This window comes from Hemitrygon akajei, chromosome 2 (assembly GCF_048418815.1).
Source record: "Hemitrygon akajei chromosome 2, sHemAka1.3, whole genome shotgun sequence".
Taxonomy (NCBI): Eukaryota; Metazoa; Chordata; class Chondrichthyes; order Myliobatiformes; family Dasyatidae; genus Hemitrygon; species Hemitrygon akajei.
In genome coordinates this window covers 70049854-70074585 of record NC_133125.1, presented here as the reverse complement: position 1 = coordinate 70074585, position 24732 = coordinate 70049854, and the positions used below count along the sequence as shown (strand labels likewise).

Below are 24732 nucleotides of genomic sequence, written 5' to 3'. Positions count from 1 at the left end.
GCCCTGTCCTGCTCCCTTTTTACCTCTAACGCCTTTAGTTGGAGCTCATGCTCCCGTTTCACCTCTAACTCCTTTAACTGAAGCGCATGCTCCCTTTGTTTGTCGGCCCTTTCTTTCTCTCTCTTGGCTCTTCTTTCTCTTTCTCGGCTCTTTCTCTCTCTCTCGGCTCTTTCTTTCTCTTTCTCGGCTCTTTCCTTCTCCTTCTCAGCTGCTTTAACTTAATTGCATGTTCCAACCTTAATTTCTCCAACTCTAACTGAGCTGTCCCACTAGTTGGTACCTTTTCAGGGATATTTTCCAACACCTCAGCTGCAAACACATTCTTCCCAATATAATACTGAGTTATTGCCCTTCGCACCTCCCGCTTTTTCATGGACAACCTCACCTCTGCGAGGTTTAGCCCTTTCACCAGATTTATCAAGTCCGATTTGGTGGCCGCCTCTAGCGCCTCTAGAGTTGGGTTTTCTATAAATTCATCCACATCCATCTTTGCTGGTTTCCCGTCTGGCTACCCGCGTAACCAGATCCAAATTTGGACTTACAAGCCCGATTCACTGGCCTCCCAATTTGGTGTCAAATCCTGGACGAGCCCCCAACTGCTACATATCCCGTAACTGGGTCACTTACCAGCAAAGATAGAGAGGTCCATTGAAGTCTGATGGTACTATTTTTAATGGTATTTATTGATAAAAATACACAAAAATAATATCAATGCAAACATACATATAATATACGTCGTCAATACTAAATCTAAAAGCGCGGGTCTAATAATAATCAATAAGAAATAGCTCTATCGTTGTCTAGGGGATAATGTATTGTCCGATGGAAATATAAAAGTCACTTTAGTTCATTCAAGCTGCAGCTTTTGGTTGGAGAGAAAGACGGGTTAAAACTTGCCCATTCCTTTTATGATGTCAATCCTTCGAGAGTCGTTGGGGGCTGATTTCCCCTTTGTTGTTAGCTAAAGCCGTGCTTCCGTGGTAAAGGCCCACCAATTCCGAGGCAAATGGAAAAGGATGCACGTGGGCTTTTCCACCGGCTTTCGCTATTACGCTGTTACAGGAGTTCTAGCATTTCTTCTGGTGCGTCTGAGGGGCTGTTCCCCAGTCCCTCTTTTATCCTGATTCCCAGGGTCTCAGATGTCAATCAGGGTGGAATGATGCCATCCCCTCAACCAGCCCATGTTGCCTGAGGGCTTTCCATGAAGTACAGTACTCAATACACAATTCCGTCTCCAAAAGACAATGACCTGTTTCGTGGCTTTGTATCGCTGGGGCCAGGACATTTCAAACGTCTCTCTCTCATTTCCTGGGTCTCCTGCCCTGACTTAATAGTGATCTTGCGATTCTCAAAAAGGAGGGGGGGCCACGGGCGTAACAGTATTTACAATGCTTCCTTTGAATTACGTCTAGTTTTCGAACACCCGCTTCTTCACACCCACACTCCAGACACCCAAAAGGAATGTTAATGACTGATTCTAGGCTGCATTCATGCATATGCAGGCATCTGAGGTCTAACTATTCTGAGCTGTGTTTTAAATACAATCCGCAATCCACATTCAGATCTGAAGATTGGTTGCTGGTGAAATTAATATTTGCTATATACCCTGACTTCAGAATATGCCCTAACAGCAGGCAGAGTAGTTGCCATTCCAAACTGTGATGCATCAAGATAGGATTCTTCTTGTGATGTATTGGCAAAATTGGTAAAGGTCGATGGGGACATGCTAACTTTTGTTAGAGTCTGGAGGAATTAGAGACATTTGTCAGCTTTCTTGGCCCCGTTGTCTATGTAGTTTGACCAGGACAGTGATGTTCACTGCTAGGAACTTCAAGCATTCAACCCTAACAACGTTGATGAAGACAGGTATATTTGCATTACCCCCTACCTAAACCCAATGACCAAGTCTTCATTTGCTTTGCTGACATGAGGGAAAGGTTGTTGTCTTGACATCCTGCTACTAAGATCTCTATCTAGCTTCAAGTTCCTGAATGTGAACATCTCTGAATATCTACCATGGTCACCAGCCTCAGCACCAACAATGACATCTTTTAAGGTAATGCCTCAAGAAGGCGGCATCCATCATGAAGGACTCTCGCCATCCAGGACATGCCCTCTTCTCGTTGCTACCAGTATGGAGGAAGTTGACGAGTCTGAAAATATACACTTAACATTTTAGGAAGTTTCTTCCCTCCATCATCAGATTTCTGAACAGTCCATGGACACTATTGCTCTCTTTCTGTTCCATTATTTTTTCTATATTGTTATTGTAATTGATAGTGATTTTTATGTGTTGCACTTTACAGCTACCACAAAACAAATTTTACGACATATATTATATCAGTGATTACGTACCTGATTCTCTGATTGCTTTCTTCCTGCTTCTGACTTCATCCTCATTGACTTAGTAGACAATCCCTCCATGGCATCCTCCCTCTCTGCAGCTGTGATACAAGCCATGATGGCCAATGACATTGCCACACCTCTTATTCCTCCCTCTGTCCTTTTTGAAACATCTAAACCCAAGAATGACCTGCAGTCATTTCTGCTGTAGTGACAGCCAAGTCTCTAATGGCCATAACGTTATAGTTCCATGTACTGATCCATGCTCCAAGTTCATCACCCTTGTTCCTGATATTTCTTGCAGTAACGTAGACACAGATCAACCCATCCAATTGACTAGATCTTATGCCCTACCCACCAACAATCTTTCCCTACCCATTAAATCTTCTTTTGCACCAACTGCTCCACCCACTGACCTATCACTCTGGTCCTCACCCTGCCAACCTAGTTTAAATCCAGTAGCTCCAGCAAATCTGCTCACAGGAACATTGGTCCCCCTCAAGTTCATGTGTAGCCGTCCCTTTTCTACAGGTCAAACATTTCCTATAAGAGATCTCAGTGATTCACATCTCATTCAGTATGTCTGAAAGTCACAGCCACAGCCCCACCACTATCCACCCCCCAAACTCTCCAACTCACAGTCTCATCCTGCACTGGTCAGTTTTCTTCCTTTATTCTTGCTATTTCACATATTTATACGACTGTTTATCTTATTATAATAGCACCAGAAACACTGTACTGTCTTACATAAACATGCTCCTCGCACTTTATGACAAACTGTCAATCTTCAGGCTGTGCCACTCAGTTCACAGGTTAAAGTAAATTTATTATCAAAGTACATACATGGCACCATATATGTACTTTGATGCTGTGATTCATGTTCTTGCAGACATTACCAATAAATCCAATAACCATAATAGAATCAATGGAAGACGGCACCAACATTGACAACCAGTGTACAAAAGACAACAAACTGTCCAAATACAAAAAGAAAAAAAAAAACAATAAATATCAAGAATATATGATGAAGAGCCGTTGACAGTGAATCCACAGGTTGTGGGAACAGTTCAGTGACAGGGCAAATGAAGTTGAGTGAAGTTATCCCCTCTGGTTCAAGAGCCTGATGGTTGAGGGGTAATAACTATTCCTGAACCAGGTGATGTGGGTCCTGAGGCTCCTGTACCTTCTTCTTGATGGCAGCAGTGAGAAAAGAGCATGACCTGGGTGGGGGGAGTCCTTGATGATGGATGCTGCTTTCCTACAACAACACTCCATGTAGATGTGATGGACTAGGCTGTATCCTCTAATTTTTGTAATATTTTCTCTTTAAGGGGACAAGTGTTTCCATTCCAGGCTCTGATGCAGCCAGTATACTCTCCAAAAGACTTTCATAGGAGTTTGTTAAAGTTTTAGATGTAATGCTGAATCTTTGCAAACTCCTAAGCAAGTAGAGGCACTGCCCTGCTCTCTTCATAATTGCAATTACATGCTGGGCCCAGGATAGGTCCTCTGAAATGATGACACGGAGGAATTTAAAGTTGCTCATCCTTTACACCTCTGATCCCTGAATGAGGACTTGGCTCAAGGACCTCTGGTTTCCTTCTGCTAAGGTCAATAACTAGTTTGTTGGTTTGCTGACCTTGAGGTTGTTGTTGAGTAACCACACAGCCAGAATTTCAATCTGCCTTCTATATGTTAATTGATCACCACCTTTGATTCGGCCAACAACAGCGGTGTCATCAGCAAACTTCAATTATGGGATTGGAGCTGTGCTTAGACACAGACATGAGTATACATGTCACCATATATGCACTTTGATTCTGTGATCTTTGTTCTTGCAGGCAACCTGACTGGGGACATGTGCTAATATTATTTTGTGACTTTATGGACTGGATTGTAACTCTATGGACTTGAGTCTGATTGTCTGTGCCAAGTGTGACTGTATGGACTGTGGTTTACACCTTGGCTCCAGAGGAACAATGTTTCATTTGGCTGTATACATGTGTATGGCTGAATTTCAATGAACTTCACTTGAGATCTGAAACCCAATCCCTTGCACCAATTCTTCAGCCACATATTCATCTGCCATATTGAACTTAAACTCACTGGTGTGTGGCACAGTTAGCAATCTAGAGATTACTATCCTTCAGGTTCAGCTTTTCAGCTTCCTATGTCAATATGTACCACAACTTCTGGATGCTCACCTTCCACCGAAAGAATGCTATGGACTCAATCCAAGGGGCCCCTAAACTTGGCACCTGGGAGGCAACACACCATCCATGGGTTTAAGTCGCTTGCTTTGGAGTCGAATCGTTTCCCTCAGGTGGCTGCTGGACTCAAGTAGTTCCTCTTAGAGAGTCTACTGGGAAAAGATCATAAACCGTAAGACACAGGAGCAGAATTAGGCTGTTCAATCCATTGAGCCTGCTCCGCCATTCCATCATGGCTGATCCTGGATCCCACGACCCCATTTACCTGCATTCTCACCATATCCTTTGATGCCCTGACTGATCAGGAAACTACCAACTTCTGCCTTAAATATATACCACGGACTTGGTCTCCACTCCATTCTGTGGCTGAGCATTCCATAGATTCACCACTCTCTGGCTAAAAAATTTGTTCCTTACCTCTGTTCTAAAAGGTCACTCCTCAAATCTGAGTCTGTGCCCTCTTGTTCTGCGTAGCCCAACCATAGGAAACATCCACTCCACATCCACCTTATCGAGTCTTTTCGACATTCGATAGGTTTCATTGAGATCCCAAAACCAGCATTCTTCTAAATTCTAGTGAGTACAGGTCCAAAGCTGCCAAATGCTCTTCATATGTTAACCCCATTCATTCCCGGAATCATCCTTGTGAGCCTCCTATATAACCATATAACCATTACAGCACGGAAACAGGCCATCTCGGCCCTTCTAGTCTGTGCCGAATGCTTACTCTCACCTAGTCCCACTGACCCACATTCAGCCCATAACCCTCCATTTCTTTCCTGTCCATATATCTATCCAATTTGCTCTGATTTATAAAGGCCAGCATACCAAAAGCTTTCTTCACTACCCTATCCACATGAGATTCCACCTTCAGGGAACTATGCACCATTATTCCTAGATCACTCTGTTCTACTGCATTCTTCAATGCCCTACCATTTACCATGTATGTCCTATTTGGATTATTCCTACCAAAATGTAGCACCTCACACTTATCAGCATTAAACTCCATCTGCCATCACTCAGCCCACTCTTCTAACTGGCCTAAATCTCTCTGCAAACTTTGAAAACCTACTTCATTATCTACAAAGCCACCTACCTCAGTATCATCTGCATACTTACTAATCCAATTTACCACCCCATCATCCAGATCATATGACAAATAACATTGGACTCAGCACAGATCTCTGAGGCACACCACTAGTCACCGGACTCCAACCTGACAAACAGTTATCCATCACTACTCTCTGGCATCTCCCATGCAGCCACTGTTGAATCCATTTTACTACTTCAATATTAATACCCAACGATTGAACCTTCCTAACTAACCTTTCGTGTGGAACCTTGTCAAAGGCCTTACTGAAGTCCATATAGACAACATCCACTGCTTTACCCTCGTCAATTTTCCTAGTAACCTCTTCAAAAAATTCAGTAAGATTTGTCAAACATGACCTTCCACGCACAAATCCACGTTGACTGTTCCTAATCAGACCCTGTCTATCCAGATAATTATATATACCTCCTCTAAGAATACTTTCCATTAATTTACCCACCACTGACATCAAATTGACAGGCCTATAATTGCTAGGTTTACTCTTAGAACCCTTTTTAAACAATGGAACCACATGAGCAATATGCCAATCATCCAGCAACATCCCCGTTTCTAATGACATTTGAAATATTTCTGTCAGAGCCCCTGCTATTGACCCAGGTGTCACCACATACCTGAACCAATGACTGGGTGATGTTCCTTGGAAGGTGTTCAAGGCTGTCCTTTCTACTTCTTCCATGTACAAGTTGGCTACAATAGGAGACACCGGTGAACCCATGGTACAACCGTGTTCCTGCCTGTAGAAGACATTTTGTATTTGAATTAGGAAGTGTTGAGACAAAGATCAAGTGGAAGTACATGTCCTGATCTGAGTTAAAAAGCCAAGGTAGGATCATTCTTGATGCTTTGAGACTCAAAAGACCCTGTCATCAATAACATCCAGTCGGATGTGAGATCAGGCAGGAAGTGGTCAGTCCGGGCAGCAGTTGATGAGACAGAGTCTAGATTGAAGCACAAGGAGACTCTTGGGGCTACTCAGCTAGGCCGCCAGGGTCTTGGATGGACAACCCACAAGTGGTGGTCATCTTCTACAGGTAAGGAGAGTCGTGAGCTTGTAATGCATGAAATATGAGAGGTAGAAGAGAAGAAGAGGTTAGCGAAAACAGCTTGCCTGACCAAACAAGGGGCTTGGACCTGGTGGGAAAATGTTGAACAACGACATCTATCTTGGAATGTCCTGTGGCAGATGGAACCACTTTGCATTTCTTTTCTATATAGAGCAGTGTATGACCTGTTCCCAACACCTGCCAACCTCAGCACCTGGTATAAAGATAAGACAGACAGGTGTGCTGCTTGTGGCGAGAAGGGAACACTTCAGCATATTTTGAGTGCATGCAGAGTCAATCTTTCCAGCGGCATGTATACTTGGAGACATAACAACATTCTCAAAGTTGTAACAGAAGCAGTTGAGCAGAGAGTACTGCAGCACAACTTATCTCATGCCCCATGCTGCACAGAACATCGCATATCATTTGTGAAAGAAGGCTCCAAGTCAAGGGTGTACAGCGCAGGCCCACGATCAAGCATACTTTCTTCAGCCAATGATTGGTGTGTTAAGGCCGACCTGGATAGGAAAGGCAGTTACCCGGAGCAAATAGTTTTCACCACATTGCATCCAGATATAATCGTCTGGTCAGACACCAGTAGAGAAGTGGTTATTGGTGATCTCACAGTCCCCTGGGAAGACATCATCGATGAAGCCCATGAGCACAAGTTAACCAAGTATGCAGAATTAAGATCAGAGTGCAGAGACAGAGGGTGGAAGGTCTCATTCTATCCATTCGAAGTAGGGTGCCGTGGCTTTATTGTGTTCATTTTCCAGAAGTGGCTGCTTTACTAGAAGAGAGATCAAGTCAACCAGCAGGGCTGTAGCTGAGGCAGCAGAGGCAGGATCATCACGGGTGTGGACTAAGTACATCTGGAGGGGCAGATAGTCAGACAGTGTATCCATCTTTTGTAAACCCATCAGTAGTTGTATACACACCTGAAGAGTAGACTATCTGTTGGATGGAAGCGACCAACAACTCTGATAGAGGCAGATGCCAAGTTGTTAAGCTCATCAGTGGGAGGTGGTGCTTTAGCACTGCTGGCCCACCACCTCGAGGGAGTCTTGATCATAAGCGGGCTGAAACTCCTGAAGACAGGTGGCAGATCAACTGATGATCCCACTGATGATAGCACAGGACAGTTAACATCTTAGTCCACGTGTATTTTCAATTCTGTCATACTGGAAAACCCATCTCTGAACAGATGAGGTGCAGTATGACACTACCTTTCAGCTACTTACAATGTAGTCCTAACATCTTTACCCCTTATGGCATCTCCACAACAGTTCACATCTTCATTCATGCAAAGATAAGACTAAGCAGCAGAGTTGTGAACCCTGCCCACTATGTTAATGGCACTTCCTTCACCATTGTCAGTAGCATCTATAGAGGAGTTTGTCTCAAAATGGCAACATCCATTATCAAGGATCCTTGTTATCTGAGTTGAGTCATGCAGCACACACAAAATGCTGGAGGTCAGGTAGCATCTATGGAAAAGAGTCAACAGTTGATGTTTCAAGCCAAGACCCTTCATCAGGACTGAAAAGGAAGGGGGAAGATGCCAGAATAAAAGGATAGGGGAAGGGGATAGAAGCTTGCTGGAAGGTGATAGATGAAGCCAGATGGGTGAGAAAGATCAAGGGCTGGAGAAGTAAGAATCTGATAGAAGAGGAGAGTGGATAAAGGAAAGGAGGAGGAGACCCAGGGGAAGCATAGGCAGGTGAGAAGTGAAAGGTCAGTGGAGAATAGAGAAAGGTGGGGGGTGGAGAAATGTGTTCACTGGAAGGAGACATCAATATTCATGCCATCAGGTTGGAGGGTAACCAGATGGAATATAAGGTGTTGCTGTTTCCCTCTGTGGGTGGTCTCATCTTGACACAAGAGGAAACCATGGATCGACATGCCAGAACAGGAATGGAAATAGGAATTAAAATGTTTGGCCACTGGAAAGTCCTGCTTGTGGCAGATGGTGTGGAGGTGCTTGATGACCTCTATTTACAACGGGTCTCACCAATATAGAAGAGACTGCATCGGGACCAACAGATGACACCAGCAGATCTGCAGGAGAAGTGTTGCCTCACCTGGGAGGACTGTTTGTGGCTCTGAACAGAGGTGAGGGAGGAGGTGAATGGGCAGGTGTCGCACTTGGGCTGCTTGCAGGGATAGTGCTGGGAGGGAGGTTAGTGGGGAGGGATGAATCGACAAGTGAATCACCGAGGGAGTGATCCCTGCGGAAAGCGGAGTGGGGGGGGGGGGGGGAAGTAAAGGTATATTTAGTGGTAGGATCCCTTTTGAGATGGTGGAATTTGTAGAGGATACTGTGTTGGGTATAGAGACTGACGAGGTGGTAGGTAAGGACAAGATGGGGTGAACATGGATGTTCGGGAAATGGAGGAGATGCGGGCGAGGGCAGCACCAATGGTGGAGGAAGGTAAATCCCGTTCTCTGAAGAAGGAAGACATCCCCAATGTCTGGGAATGGAAAGCCACATCCTGGGAACAAATGCGATGGAGGTGAAGGAACTGAGAAAAGGGAAGAGCGTTTTATAGGAGAGAGGGTGGGAAGAGAGATAATTATGGGAATAATTAAGTTTATAGAAGATGTAGGTTGACAGTTTATCTCCAGAGATGTAGACAGAGAGATCGAAAAAGGTAAGGGAGGTGTCAGAGACAGAACAAATGAATTTAAGGGCAGGGTGGAAGTTAGAGGTGAAATTGATGAAGTTGACAAGCTCAGCATGGGTGCATGAAGTAGTGCTAATGTAGTCGTCACTGTAGTGGAAGAGGAGTGGGGAGTATAACTGGGGAAGGGTTTGAACATAGACTGTTCTACATAGCCAACAAAGAGACAGGTCTAACTTGGGTCCATGTGAGTGTCCATGGCTACCCCTTGGTTTGGAGAAAGTGGGAAGAACCAAAGAAGACTTTGTTCAGGGGGGCAAGTTCTGCCAGACTGAGGAAGGTGGTGGAAGAGGGTGGAGGTGGAGGGAGGTTGGTCAGTTCTTTGTCAAGAAAGAAGAACTTTGAGCCCTTCCTGATGGAAGATAAAAGAGTACACAGGGACTGAATGTCCATGGTGAAGACAAGGCAGTCAGGACCAGGGAATTGAACGCTACTGAGAAGATAGAGGACATGAGAAATGTCACAAATGTAGATGGGTAGGGACCAAGTAAAGGGGGATAGAATGGAACCAAAATAAGAGGACATGGGTTCAGTAGGGCAGGAGCAGGCAGAGACAATAGGCCTACCTGGGCAGTTTGGTTTGTGGATCTTGGGTAGGAAGCTGAAGCAAGCAGAGTAGGGTAGGAGAACAATGAGTTTGGGAGCAGTGGTTGGGAGTTCTTAAGAGTGGGTGATGGTGTTGGAGAGAGTTTTCTGATGGTGTGGAGTGGGATTCTTCCCAAGGGGTAGGTATGAAGAGGTGTCTGAGAGTTGTCACCTGGCCTCAGCAAGGTAGAGGTCAGTGCACAGCTCTACAACAGCACTCCCTTTGTCTGAGGTTTGATGGTAAGGTTGGGACTGGTGCAGAGAGAGTGGAAGGCAGTGCATCCTGAAGGGGTAATCCTTTCACTGTTACCTTTAGGCAGAAAGTACAGAAGCCTACAATCCCACACCACCAAGTTCAAGCACAGCTCCCTCCCATCATCCATTTGATATTTAAACCAACTGACAAAACCCTGATGACTGCAGTTTATCAACACCCTAACAACTTTGCATTAGCATGGATATTATTTCTTTTCAGTTCTAAATGTAAATATTTCTATAACTTATTTTAAAATATGTTGTGAACTCTGCATAATGCTGCTGCACGTTTTTAAGTGTACCCGTCCACAAACTGTACTTGTGCCTGACAATAAACTCAATGTGCATTCCTGCGGAGGTACCAGACCGCGGGGGGGGGGGGGGGGGGAGAATAGATGTGCCCGTGATATATATCAGGCAAACTCTACTACTGCTCTCTACTGCTTCATAAGGATGTGTGATTCAAGTTCCTAATTAGACAGAGGTAGGTGCCTGTAACACGTTGCTGAGTGATGGAGGGATCAGAAACAACAGCAGACAGACATGATGGACTGGTTACTTCAGTGCTCGTGTCAGCCTGCTCAACTCTACAGTCGGATTGTCTATAAAGACACGGGAAGACGCAATAGTAATAATTTACACTGCTACAACCCTGCAACGTGGTAAACCAAAGTGCACAAAAGCCTTTTTCAATACACGAAAGTTTTTCCTCCCTGCCAAGTTCGCAGCTGACTATTCATCTACATCACCACTCGAGGAGGCGGGGTTCGGATGTGACGTAGCCTGAGGGGGGGGGGTTAACCTCTGATTGGGAAGTAACGTCAGCAACTTGAGGAGGCGGGACTCGAATGTGACGTAGGCTTGAAGGGGGCAACGACCGTGGGGTGACCACTAACCTGGAAGTGGAATTTATTTGTTGTGGCCATGGCAGGGATTAAAGGTGAGTGCATTGGGATTAGTGACCCAGGCAAACACGAGATGAAGCCTTCTATCTCGTTACCAGCTCCTCTGAGTGATCTCAGGCCGTTCGCTCCTCAGCTTCCCTGCCCTGCATCTCCCCGCATTCCAGGTTCACCATCCGCAGGCGTGAAACGAATCCAAGCCTGATTGTTGTCCCCGGCATTTCTGGGAATAAACTTAGTTCGTTAGAAGGTATATAAATTGCACATGTAGATTAGGATGAGCATTTGTAGATCAAAAGGAATCGTAGTCATTGTGGGTGGTTATCGCCAATACACATGCTGGCTTCTGTGGTTTATTTATTTGTATTTTGTCACTTTGCATTTTCCAGCTTTGATCAGCCTGTCATTTGGTGGAGCCATTGGACTGATGTTCCTGATGCTTGGATGCGCCCTTCCGGAGTACAAGTAAACAATAAGTACCACGTTTAAGCCTTCATTCTAAGAGAGCTTTGTCCATTTGGCTGCTTTTAGTTGAATTAATTTCTCATAAAATTCTTGAAGTAGGAGATAGAAACACGATTGCAGAGTTTTAAAAAATCTAGGTTATTAGGTAGACAACACTTGATTCAGTGCTTAGTGCCCATCTCCTCATAGACACATAGAAACTGGAAGCAGGAGTAGATGGTCTGGATCTTTAAACCTGCACAGATATCAAGTACAATTGTCTCCAGACCATACTTTCATTCTCTTCCCATGGCCCTTGATAAGTTTTGTGCCTTCCAGCATTATTTATCGTAATCCTAGTTTGCAGTGTGAATTTTTGCTGAATGCTCACACTGTGATTTGAGACAGCTGTTAGGAATTCCCGATGATCCTAGGTATTTGTATTTTTTGCCTGTTTACCTGGCAGGATCCCTTATTTTTGTTAGATTGCTGTAATGGTATGGAGTGTAATGGAGTTTAAAACACTAGTTCGGGTGCAAGGGGACTGGAAGAAATCACAGGGACTAAGTGAGATAAGCTGCTGCATTCCCTGTTCCCTGTGGCCGTTTTGAAATAATAATACTTATTGGTAGGCATGGTATAGACTTGTTCTGTAAAAGGGCTGAGAGGATCATTGAAAGTAAGGATGTGGGAAGGCACTGCCTGTGGAACAGTGATGTATCCCACATTGACCGTGCATGTGCTGTTCCTCTCAGATGTACCCAACTGGATACTGGAGACAGAAACAAACCTCTGAGTTTATAGCTGATTTCCAGCTGGACTTTAATCCACGTAGAGAGTGGAGACTAAATGCAAAAAATTAAAAGCAAGAGGATAGTGAGGGATAAAATTGGTCCCTTAGAGAATCAGGGTGGTCAGCTATGTGTGGAGCCGAGGGAGATGGGAGAGATTTTGAACGATTTCTTCTCTTCGGTATTCACTAAGGAGAAGGATATTGAATGGTGTAAGGTGTGGGAAACAAGTAAGGAAGTTATGGAACCTATGACAATTAAAGAGGTGGAAGTACTGGCGCTTTAAAGAAATTTAAAAGTGGATAAATCTCCGGGTCCTGACAGGATATTCCCCAGGACCTTGAGGGAAGTTTGTGTAGAGATAGCAGGAGCTCTGACGGAGATCTTTCAGATGTCATTAGAAACGGGGATTGTGCCGGAGGATTGGCGTATTGCTCATGTGGTTTCATTGTTTAAAAAGGGTTCTAGAAGTAAGCCTGGCAATTATAGACCTGTCAGTTTGACATCAGTGGTGGGTAAATTAATGGAAAGTATTCTTAGAGATAGTATTTATAATTATCTGGATAGACAGGATCTGATTAGGAGTAGCCAGCATGGATTTGTGCATGGAAAAGTCATGTTTGACAAACCTTATTGAATTTTTTGAAGTAGTTCCGAGGAATGTTGACGAGGGTAAGGCAGTGGATGTAGTCTATATGGACTTCAGCAAGGCCTTTGACAAAGTTCCACATGGAAGGTTAGTTAAGAAGGTTCAGTCGTTAGGTATTAATGCTGGAGTAATAAAATGGATTCAACAGTGGCTAGATGGGAGATGCCAGAGAGTAGTGGTGGATAATTGTTTATCGGGATGGAGGCCGGTGACTAGCGGGGTGCCTCAGAGATCTGTTTTGGGCCCAATGTTGTTTGTAATATACATAAGTGATCTGGATGATGGGGTGGTAAATTGGATTAGTAAGTATGCCAATGATACTAAGGTAGGAGGTGTTGTGGATAATGAGGTGGGTTTTCAAAGCTTGCAGGGAGAATTATGCCGGTTAGAAGAATGGGCTGAATGTTGGCAGATGGAGTTTAATGCTGAGAAGTGTGAGGTTCTACATTTTGGCAGGAATAATCCAAATAGAACATACAGGGTAAATGGTAGGGCATTGAGGAATGCAGTGGAACAGAGAGATCTAGGAATAACAGTGCATGGTTCCCTGAAGGTGGAGTCTGATGTAGATAGGGTGGTGAAGAAGGCTTTTGGAACGCTGACCTTTATAAATCAGAGCATTGAGTACAGAAGTTGGGATGTAGTGTTAAAATTGTACAAGGCATTGGTAAGGCCAAATTTGGAATATTGTGTACAGTTCTGGTCACCGAATTATAGGAAAGATATCAATAAATTAGAGAGAGTGCAGAGACGATTTACTAGGATGTTACCTGGGTTACAGAGAAAGGTTGAACAAGTTAGGTCTCTATTCATTGGAGCATAGAAGGTTGAGGGGGGATTTGATCGAGGTATTTAAAATGTTGAGAGGGATAGATAGAGTTGACGTGAATAGGCTGTTTCCATTGAGAGTAGGGGAGATTCAAACGAGAGGACATGATTTGAGAGTTAGGGGGCAAAAGTTTAAGGGAAACACGAGGGGGTATTTCTTTACTCAGAGAGTGATAGCTGTGTGGAATGAGCTTCCTGTAGAAGTAGTAGAGGCCAGTTCAGTTGTGTCATTTAAGGTAAAATTGGATAGGTATATGGACAGGAAAGGAGTGGAGTGTTATGGGCTGAGTGCGGTTAGGTGGGACTAGGTGAGATTAAGAGTTCGGCACGGACTAGGAGGGCCGGAATGGCCTGTTTCCGTGCTGTGATTGTTATATGGTTATATGGTTAAAAGAAAAATGAGAGAACAGTTTGGGGATTTGAGCTGATACCATTAAGCCTGAACAAATGGAAAGCCGCCAGATTGGAAAAGGATTTAAAATTTAAAAAAAGATGTCAGTACAAATAAAATATGAACCATGTCAGGATGGAGCCCGGTGGTAGATATCTGGGGAGCTTCTGATTACTGGGGCAGGAAGACAGGCCATTGTCAGCAGTCCTCTGGCTGTCGTTCAAGAGAAAGGAATGAACTCAGCTGGGGAAGCCAAGTTGGCTTTCCTGGCATCCTGCAGACCAATTCAAGATATCAATAACATGAACTTGTTTCCACCAGATGATGGAATCTGAGAGGAAAACTGAAGAGGCACAGGACTGAGCTAGCATAAACGATGAGGGGGGAAGATCATTGAATGGGTAGTAGGGCCACAGGAAACAGCAGGTTGAATTTTAATCCATAACTAGAATGGGTGAGTGGAACTACACCATGGCGTGTTTATTTTTAATTTGTTTTAGGTTCCAGTTTATGAAACAAGAGAACTACACCTCAGTGAGAAACAACTCCAAAGGGAATTTCATGTAGGGCCTTCCAATTGGAGACTGTGACATCTGGCTAGGATCAGGAGCCATCGTAAGTTGACTGGCACAGGAGTTGTAGCAGTCACTGGTGCCACCATAAGGACTAGCAGCAGGGGAAATGGGCTGCAACCTTAGTTTAATATTGAGATACACGAGACTAGAAATGATGGAATCTAGGGTAAAAGCATGAACTGCTGGAGAAACTCAATGGATCAGGCAGCAAAGCCTCTAAGAAGACCACAGCCTTGTTGGGTTTGGAGGCTTGTGTGCCTCAATGACCTGGAGAGCTAAGTTGGCTGGAGTCAGAGCTTCGGCTCTTGGTAGTATCATCAGTGGCAAACAGGTCAAAGGTTAGAGGCCAGACTAATAGTGGTTCATTGGTCCTCCAGGTTCAGGGGTTCAGCTCAGGGCTAACAACCCTGACTGGTGAAACAAAATTGATACTGAAAGAGCAATGAAGAATTCCTCTACATCTGACTGTGACTCCACCCGGAACTCGCGTGACTGACAGTAATGCAAATGGATAGGAGGCTACTGACATGACGAAGGAAGCCCTGAGCACTGTCCGAGGTAGAGGACCTTCATTGTTGCTCTAAATACTAGAGGCGTAATGGCAGTAAGGAAGAAGACAGTATAAAGTCATTGAGCATTACAGCACAGGAATAGGCCCTTCAGCCCATCTAGGATGTGCCAAATTGTTACTTTGTCTGGTCCCATCGACCAACAACTGGATCATAGCCCTCCATACCCTCTGGCCCCCTAGACCATAGAGAAGGTTCGTAATGAATACATTGCTTCAGTATTCCCCTGTGAGAGGGAACTTAACATTTGTGAAGAAAACATAAAACAGGTTGATATGCTAGAAAATGTCAATGTTAAGAAAGAGGCTGTTCTGGAACTTTTAAAAACATTAGGATTGATATTTCCCTGGGTCCAGATGGGATACACGCCATGGTTACTATGGGAAGCAAGGAAAGAGATTGCTGTGCCTTTGGCAATGATCTTTGCATCCTCACTGGCCACAGAAGTAGCACCAGATGTGGCAAATGTCTTCCTTTGTTCAAGACAGGGACTAGGGATAGCCCTGGGAATTATAGACCAGAGAGATTTACTTCAGTGGTGGGCAAACTAATGGAGAAGATTCTGTGAGGCAGGATTTATGAGCATTTGGAGAAACACAATCTGATTAGGGATACTCATCATGGCTTTAAAGGGCAGGTAGTGCCTCACAAGCTTGATTAAATGCTTTGAGGATTTGGATATGGTATACTGTATATGGATTTTAGTAAAGTGTTTGATAAGGTTCCCTGATAGACTCATTCAGAAGGTCAGGAGGTATGGAATCCAGGGAAATATAGCTATGTGGATTCAGAATTGGCTTGACAACAGAAGGCAGAGGATGTACAGTAGTAAGTGTGTGGAGTGCCCTCCCAGAGGTGGGTAGATGCAGATACATTAGGGCATTTACGAAACCCTTATGCATATAGGGAGTTGATAGAAAAATGGAGGACTGTGTAGGTGGGAAGGGTTTAGTATATCTTAGAGTAGGTTAAAAGATCAGCACAACACTGAACCAAGGAGACTATACTGTGCTGTAATGTTCTATGTTCTATACCCCTCCCATCCATGCACTAATCTAAACTTCTCTTAAATGTTGAAATCAAACCCTGTCTGCTGGTAACTCGTTCGTCACCCACATCACCCTCTGAGTGAAGGAGTTCCACTCAGGTTTCCCGTAAATATTTCACCTTTCACCCTTAACTTACCACCTCGTGTTCTGGTCTCACCCTACCTCGGTGGTTAAAGACTGCTTGTATTTATGCTGAATATGCTCCTCATCATCTCGTATACCTTTATCAATTCTTCCGTCATTAGGACTTTATCTCTTGGGCTTCAGGGAATAAAGTCCTAATCTATTCAACCTTCATCCCCAGGTGTGTTAGTAAAAATCACGCATCAGTTTAAAGATAGACTTTAACACACATCACTTAGCTGAATATTAAGGCATCTCTGACACCTTGATCTTGACACCATTTGACCCGTCATTCAGTGTGAATCTATTTCTTGGTCAAACAATATGGTAAGGAAATCCCAGCTGTTCTTGCCACCTCCAGTCTCAACAATTAAATGCAGCTTGTCCCGCGACAAGCTATTCAGCTGTTTGTATCTTCACAACATGATGTATCTGAACAAGGAGTCTAAAAGTCACGGAATTATCAGATACCTTTTTAAGTTGAAAAGTAAATTATTAACACACTGATCACATTGTGGATTTTGATTGCACAACAGTGCTTTCAGGTGAACCAACAGCTCGGATTAATCTCCGCTCCAGCTGTCCCACTGTGGATTATTACACTGAGGACTGCTGCGGATGATATTTCACCTGATTGCTTTGAAACTTTATTGTAGTGGTCACCAACCTTTTTAAACCCAAGATCCCCTACCTCAGCTTTAGTAAAAGGCAAGATCGACTCCAAATCTATTAGTTACACGCATGCGCACCGGGGTAGAAAAGACCAGAAGTAAAACCCCGCAACCCGGAAGCAGAAATAATGTATAAACACCGGGTGTCACCACCCTTTTTTTGTACTGCGGACCAGTTTAATATTGACATTATTCTTGCAGACCGGCCAATGGAGGGGGTGTTAAATGCGACGGGAATACAGCGATACTCGAAGCTGGTTCCTTATGTCCAGTCTATTCCGCAATTTAGTTGAAGTGGTTCTCAGCTGCTGTCCCGTTTGCTCACATTTTTTCTGCCGGAAAAAAAACTCAACGGGTTTGTATTTCAGTGCGGGGTGCTTGGACTCAAGGTCCTCTTTCAAGAAGGAGCTAGATAGGAATCTTATGGATAGGGGAATCAAGGGATATGGGGACAAGGCAGGAACCGGGTATTGATAGCAGATGATCAGCCATGATCTCAAAATGGTGGTGCAGGCTCGAAGGGCCGAATGGTCTACTTCTGCACCTATTGTCTATTGCCTCATTAGACAGCCCCCGGGCCCAAGCTCCAGCCTCCCGCCCGCCGCCAGACTCCTTGGTCTGGTGCGTCTGTTTCCGTACCGGGCCGCGGTGGTCACAGTCCGGAGAGAGAGCGACTGACCGAGCGAGGAGTGCATTAGGACGCACGTCCGCCCCCCCCCCCCCCCCCTCCCCGTAGGATCTATCAGCCGACAAAAGTTTGTTTCAGTAGATCACAGCGAGGTAGCTGCTCTGCTGCTTATGAAACCCAGAGCTCGAATGAGGTCTGTGAATATTTTAGCACCTGGTTCCCCACAAACATTTGGAGTGCTAAACAGGTTCAGAGATCTGTCTGTGCTCCGGGCCGGTAGCATCAGCACTTCCCACCGGCCGGTTACCTGAGGCCAACCAGTGATCCCTGACGCGCTTGGGTAATGACCTTGTGTGTATTCAAGTTCAACAGTGGGCATGACGGAATGAGGAAAGGTGCAGCTGACTCATATTGTTTCCTCCGGCCTGGTGGTTGAGGACCACTGAAGTACACTGTGTAGTGCGGGGGTGGGGGAGCTAAATGCATGTGCACCGGGCAGAAAGAACGGAACTAAAACCCCACAACCCGGAAACAATCTCTCAACAGTATTTGTGTATTTATTTTTCTATTTTATTCGGAATCTACTGGGAAAGTCTTCAAGATCGACTAGTCGATCGCGATCGATGGGTTGGCGACCATTACCTTATAGTATCTCTCTTTCGCATATGCACTTAGCACTGCCTTTGGACAACACCTTGGAAGCGGCCAAAGGGTGGTGCGGATTTGGGTCACAAGGGTTGTGCTTACCAGCACAGTAGGTCCTGAAAACTCTCAGATTCTGTAGACCAGGGCTTCCCAAATTTTTTCATGCCGTGGACCCTTATCATTAACCGAGAATTCATGGACCGCAGTCGGGAACCTCTGCTGTAGAGGGAAATCACAGACGATGATTTGGGTCAAGACCCTCAATCCGAACTGAAAGAGTAGTGGGGATGTTACCAGAATAAGGTGGGGAGGCAGAGGGCAAAACTCTGCAAGTCATAGATGGATCTATTTGAGGAGAGGAGAGTGGAAATAGTGAGACGTGATACGTGGAGGCAACAAAGGCTGCAGATGATGGAATCTAATAGGAAAGGAAGATGAAGCACGAAACCAAATTAAAAAAAGGTGTCCAGTGTATGACCATTTTATTTTCCAAATTCAGGTAACCTACTCTCCCTCTGCCCAATCCCTCATTCTCCTCCTGGTCTACTCAGTTTCTCCTCCTACACATGGCCAATGTCTCCACCCACCCCTTCCGTCTCTTTCCCCTCTTCTATCTTCTCCATCTGTCCATCACCCACACACTCTGCCCACTGGGTCCCCTTCCCTCACTATTCCCATCTGCCCACTCTACCTCCCTTATTTGGTTCCACATTTCACCTTTTCCTCTAACAAGCCATTATCTGCAACTTTTTATTGCCTCCACTAATCAACTCCCAATCTCTGTTGCTTCTTCCTCCCTTCTCCCTTCCATCTGCTAATCACCACTTCTCATCTAGATTCACCTACTGCTGGTCAGCTCTTGTTGCACCTTTTCACATCACCTCTAATCCTTCAATGCAGATGAAAGTTCTTGACTCAAAGCATAAACTTCTTGAACCACTGAGTTACTCCAACAGTTTGTTTCTTTATTTAATATTGTTCATGTTAAAATAGAGTTTACATTATTATTGTTGATCTAAAGAGATTTATAGAAATTACACCAATTACACTAGCAGCGATGTCAACTCTTGGGCAAAAGTGCACACAATTTGCAAGATTTTTAATCAACCAACCAAATCTTACTCCAAAATATGCATACACGAGGAAATCTGCAGATGCTGGAAATTCAAACAACACACACAAAATGCTGGTGGAACACAGCAGGCCAGGCAGCATCTATAGGGAGAAGCACTGTCGATGTTTCGGGCCGAGACCCTACGTCAGGACTAACTGAAAGGAAAGATACTAAGAGATTTGAAAGTAGTGGGGGGAGGGGGAAATGCGAAATGATAGGAGAAGACCGGAGGGGGTGGGATGAAGCTAAGAGCTGGAAAGGTGATTGGCGAAAGTGATACAGAACTGGAGAAGGGAAAGGATCATGGGATGGGAGGCCTCGGGAGAAAGAAAGGGGGAGGGGAGCACCAGAGGGAGATGGAGAACAGGCAGAGTGATGGGCAGAGAGAGATTAAAAAAACCAAACAACCAAATATGTCAAGGATGGGGTAAGAAGGGGAGGAGGGGCATTAACGGAAGTTAGAGAAGTCAATGTTCATGCCATCAGGTTGGAGGCTACCCAGACGGTATATAAGGTGTTGTTCCTTCAACCTGAGTGTGGCTTCATCTTGACAGTAGAGAAGGCCATGGATAGACATATCAGAATGGGAATGGGACGTGGAATTAAAATGTGTGGCCACTGGGAAATCCTGCTTTCTCTGGTGGACCGAGCGTAGGTGTTCAGCGAAACGGTCTCCCAGTCTGTGTCGGGTCTCACCAATATATAAAAGGCTGCACCGGACGCAGTATACCACACCAGCCGACTCACAGGTGAAGTGTCGCCTCACCTGGAAGGACTGTCTGGGGCCCTGAATGGTGGTGAGGGAGGAAGTGTAAGGGCAGGTGTAGCACTTGTTCCGCTTACAAGTGCCAGGAGGGAGATTGGTGGGAAGGGATGGTGGGGAACGAGTGGACAAGGGAGTTGCGTAGGGTGACGGCAGATGTGTGGGAAATGGGAGAGATTCCCACACATCTGCCCTCACCCCATCCACCCGCCACCCCACTTGGGATAGGGTTCCCCTTGTCCTCATCTATCACCCCACCAGCCTCCAGGTCCAATGTATAATTCTCCGAAACTTCCGCCACCTCCAATGGGATCCCACTACCAAGCACATCTTTCCCTCCCCCCTCTTTCTGCTTTCCATAGGGATCGCTCCCTACGCGACTTCCTTATATACCGGCTGGGTAGCCTCCAACCTGATGGCATGAACATTGACTTCTCTAACTTCCGTTAATGCCCCTCCTCCCCTTCTTACCCCATCCCTGACATATTTGGTTGTTTGGTTTTTTTCTCTCTCTCTGCCCATCACTCTGCCTGTTCTCCATCTCCCTCTGGTGCTCCCCCCGCCTCTTTCTTTCTCCTTAGGCCTCCCGTCCCCTGATCCTTTCCCTTCTCCAGCTCTGTATCACTTTCGCCAATCACCTTTCCAGCTCTTCGCTTCATCCCACCCCCTCCGGTCTTCTCCTATCATTTCGCATTTCCCCCTCCCCCCACTACTTTCAAATCCCTTACTATCTTTCCTTTCAGTTAGTCCTGACGAAGGGTCTCGGCCCAAAACGTTGACAGTGCTTTTCCTTATAGATGCTGCCTGGCCTGCTGCGTTCCACCAGCATTTTGTGGGTGAATTTGTAGAATTGCTTGCCCAATGAAGCATCGGAAGCTACTTCAGTAAATACATTAACAAGGTTGGATAGATTTTTGCATAGGAGGAGAATTAAGGGTTATGGGGAAAAGGCAGGTAGGTGGAGACGAGTCCATGGTCAGATCAGCAAATATCTTATTGAATGGCAGAACAGGATTGATGGGCCAGGTGACCTACTCTTGCCCCTATTTCTTACATTCTTACTCAATTTTACCTGATAAATCCATCATTACTTGGTACACCTCATCGTATCTTACTAAAGAATCCTAGTAGGCTCACCTGTGTAGGCTGGTTTAAAGCCAGGAGGCGGGGGCCATGCTGAAGGACCTGCCGTGCTGTGAAAATCTTCGTCACACTGTGGACGAGACTGGCTGCCATTCTGTCGGCTTCGCAAACACGTCATATACATCAAATAGGCAAGGCCAAATAGTAAGAGCATCACTATAATATTGGATGAATTGCTGAAAACCATGGAATTTTCATGCTTAGACGGCTGATGAATGAATCCAGAATTTGCTTTTCGTCTACGAAGACCTTCCTCAGTAAGATCAAAAACATATTCCAAACCACAACCACGGCCTCCGCCTCCTGGCTTTAAACCAGCCTACACAGGTGAGTCTACTAGGATTCTTTAGTAAGATACGATGAGGTGTACCAAGTAATGATGGATTTATCAGGTAAAATTGAGTAAGAATGTAAGAAATAGGGGCAAGAGTAGGTCACCTGGCCCATCAACCCTGCTCTGCCATTCAATAAGATATTTGCTGATCTGACCATGGACTCGTCTCCACCTACCTGCCTTTTCCCCATAACCCTTAATTCTCCTCCTATGCAAAACTCTATCCAACCTTGTTAATATATTTACTGAAGTAGCTTCCAATGCTTCATTGGGCAAGCAATTCTACAAATTCACCCACAAAATGCTGGTGGAACGCAGCAGGCCAGGCAGCATCTATAAGGAGAAGCACTGTCGACGTTTTGGGCCGAGACCCTTCGTCAGGACTAACTGAAAGGAAAGATAGTAAGGGATTTGAAAGTAGTGGGGGGAGGGGGAAATGCGAAATGATAGGAGAAGACTGGAGGGGGTGGGATGAAGCTAAGAGCTGGAAAGGTGATTGGCAAAAGTGATACCGAGCTGGAGAAGGGAAAGGATCTATTCATGTCTATCCATGGCTTCCTCTACTGTCAAAATGAATCCCCACTCAGGTTGGAGGAATAACACCTTATATACCGGCTGGGTAGCCTCCAACCTGATGGCATGAACATTGACTTCTCTAACTTCCGTTAATGCCCCTCCTCCCTTTCTTACCCCATCCCTGACATATTTAGTAGTTAGTTTTTTTCACTCTCTCTGCCCATCACTCTGCCTGTTCTCCATCTCCCTCTGGTGCTTCTCCCCCCCCCTTTCTTTCTCCCGAGGCCTGTCCCATGATCCTTTCCCTTCTCTTACTATCTTTCCTTTCAGTTAGTCCTGAAGAAGGGTCTCGGCCCGAAATGTCGACAGTGCTTCTCCTTATAGATGCTGCCTGGCCTGCTGTGTTCCACAAGCATTGTGTGTGTGTTGTCTAAAATATGCACGTTGCATCTTAGTGCATCTCCATCCTGTCCAAAGCAAGTGATGGAAGTTCAATTTAATTTTAGTTATTTCAGGGATCCTTTTGGATTTAGTTGCCTCAGGTTCAAATATAAGAAGCAAGTTTCTGCCCATAGTGTGAATCTAGTTCTGAGGGAAAATTCACTAAAACGTGTGAATTTGTGTGCTTAGTAGGCACTTATTCATCAGACCATGTATATTATCAGAAGTTATTAGCAATAAAAATCTACAGCTTTTGGTTAACAGTCCTAATCTCTTAAAAGACATGTAGGAATATGCTTTGTTCCCACACATTAAGTTCTGCATTGAGATTTCAAATTCAGTGCTATTCAATGTCAAATTGACTTTTGACTTGGTTTGGTTATAGTTCTCACTTCTGACACAAAAGGTTAGCGGATTCGAATCCTATTCCAGATAATGAACTTTGTATTTAGTCTGAAATGTTACAGTAGTGCAAAGCAAGTGTTGTGCTGATTAAGACGTCAACTTTCAGATGAGTTGTGGGTAGTTGTACAAGATTGCATGGCTCCATTTGGAAAGAAATCTGGAGTTCTGAGTGCTTAGCCATTCCTTGAATGAACATCACTTTTTTTCCCCCCATTCGTGAGACCTTTCTTTGTGCCAATTGGCTGCTATTTCTCTTCAGAGGTCTGATAAATACTTTGGGACATCCTAAGATTGAAAAAGGCACAAATATCAACTTTAAAAAACCTGTTTTTATATTTAGTGGTAGGGTCAAATGTCACTAGAAAATGGACTGAGACTTTTCTACCTCTTTTCGCACAGAATTTTTAAAATCAACAGTCAAAGGAGTTTATCATCTCATCATTCCAGGCTGGAAAGAAAGTAACTTTCAGTGGGCATATCATCTTCACAAAGTACTGTATAATCCTCAAAAATGGTGCTTGAGGAATGCTGTGTCTAGAAGCTAAGAAGTTACAAATTTATTTAATTACAAATGTAATGCATTTGTAATACAGGAGCAATACAGGAGCAACTACAGGAGCAACTCCTGTAAAACAACTACAGGAGCAATATGGCAAATCAATTGCTTCAAGCTGTATTTGGTATGCCATTCTGATTAGAGTAACTACAACAAAAGGAAACAAAGCAAATACGTGATCTGTATTGTTAATCAACACAGCTTATGTTGCAGTTTTATACTGAATCATTACAAGTAGGGCAGTTGGGCGCTCTGTCTACCTAGAACTAAACTATTAATCTCTGTTGCTTTTCCAAAAACTTGAGGACTTTCTTCATTCAAGTTAAGATGTAATCAACATGTAAAAGGTATTTAGGAAGAGCACATGTATAAAAGGAAAGGGATACAGACTTTATTAAGGCCCATGGGATCAGTGTAGATAAGCATCATAGTCGGCGTAGATTACTTGGGTAAAAAGGGCAAATTCTCTTGAAATTTACTGTTGAATTGGCTTCCATCATTTTTTCAGGCAACATACTGTGAATCATAGTAACTCACTAGATAAAAGGGAAGCATGTCTGTTTTACCACATGGTTACACCTCTGCCAGTGAAAATAGTTTCTCCCTGTCAACACTAATTTAAAAAAACTTTTATAATTTTACAACCTTTTGTGCCTGGTACCATAATTTTTAGCTCTGTACTGTCCCTTTGCGGCGTAGGGATCAGTGCTACAACTGTTCACAGTCTACATCAGTGATTTGGGTTCTACTGAAACAAGACTATAGAGGGCAGATTGTGAGGAGAATACAGAGGGGCTTCAGTGGTATATGTAAAGAGTACACGACAGAACATAATGCAGAAAATATTAAGTCGCCCATTTTGGTAGAAAGTTTTAGAAAAGGAAAATACTTTTTAAACTGAAATTCCCTAATTTACGTTAGCATCGCGGTTAGCACAAGGTTAGGGCATTGGAGTTCAGAGTTCAGT

General features: G+C 44.5%; 1 protein-coding gene across 1 annotated transcript in view; it reads left to right on the top strand.

Annotated features, from left to right (window-relative positions):
* Positions 1–11041: 11041 nt before the first annotated feature.
* Positions 11042–24732, top strand: part of leprotl1 (leptin receptor overlapping transcript like 1) — a 55054-nt gene continuing 41363 nt past the window's right edge. The window contains exons 1-2 of the mRNA XM_073024636.1: positions 11042–11168; positions 11520–11595. Of these exons, the coding sequence (XP_072880737.1) occupies positions 11153–11168; positions 11520–11595 (92 nt within the window). The 5' untranslated portion in view covers positions 11042–11152. The remainder of the gene's footprint in view (positions 11169–11519; positions 11596–24732) is intronic.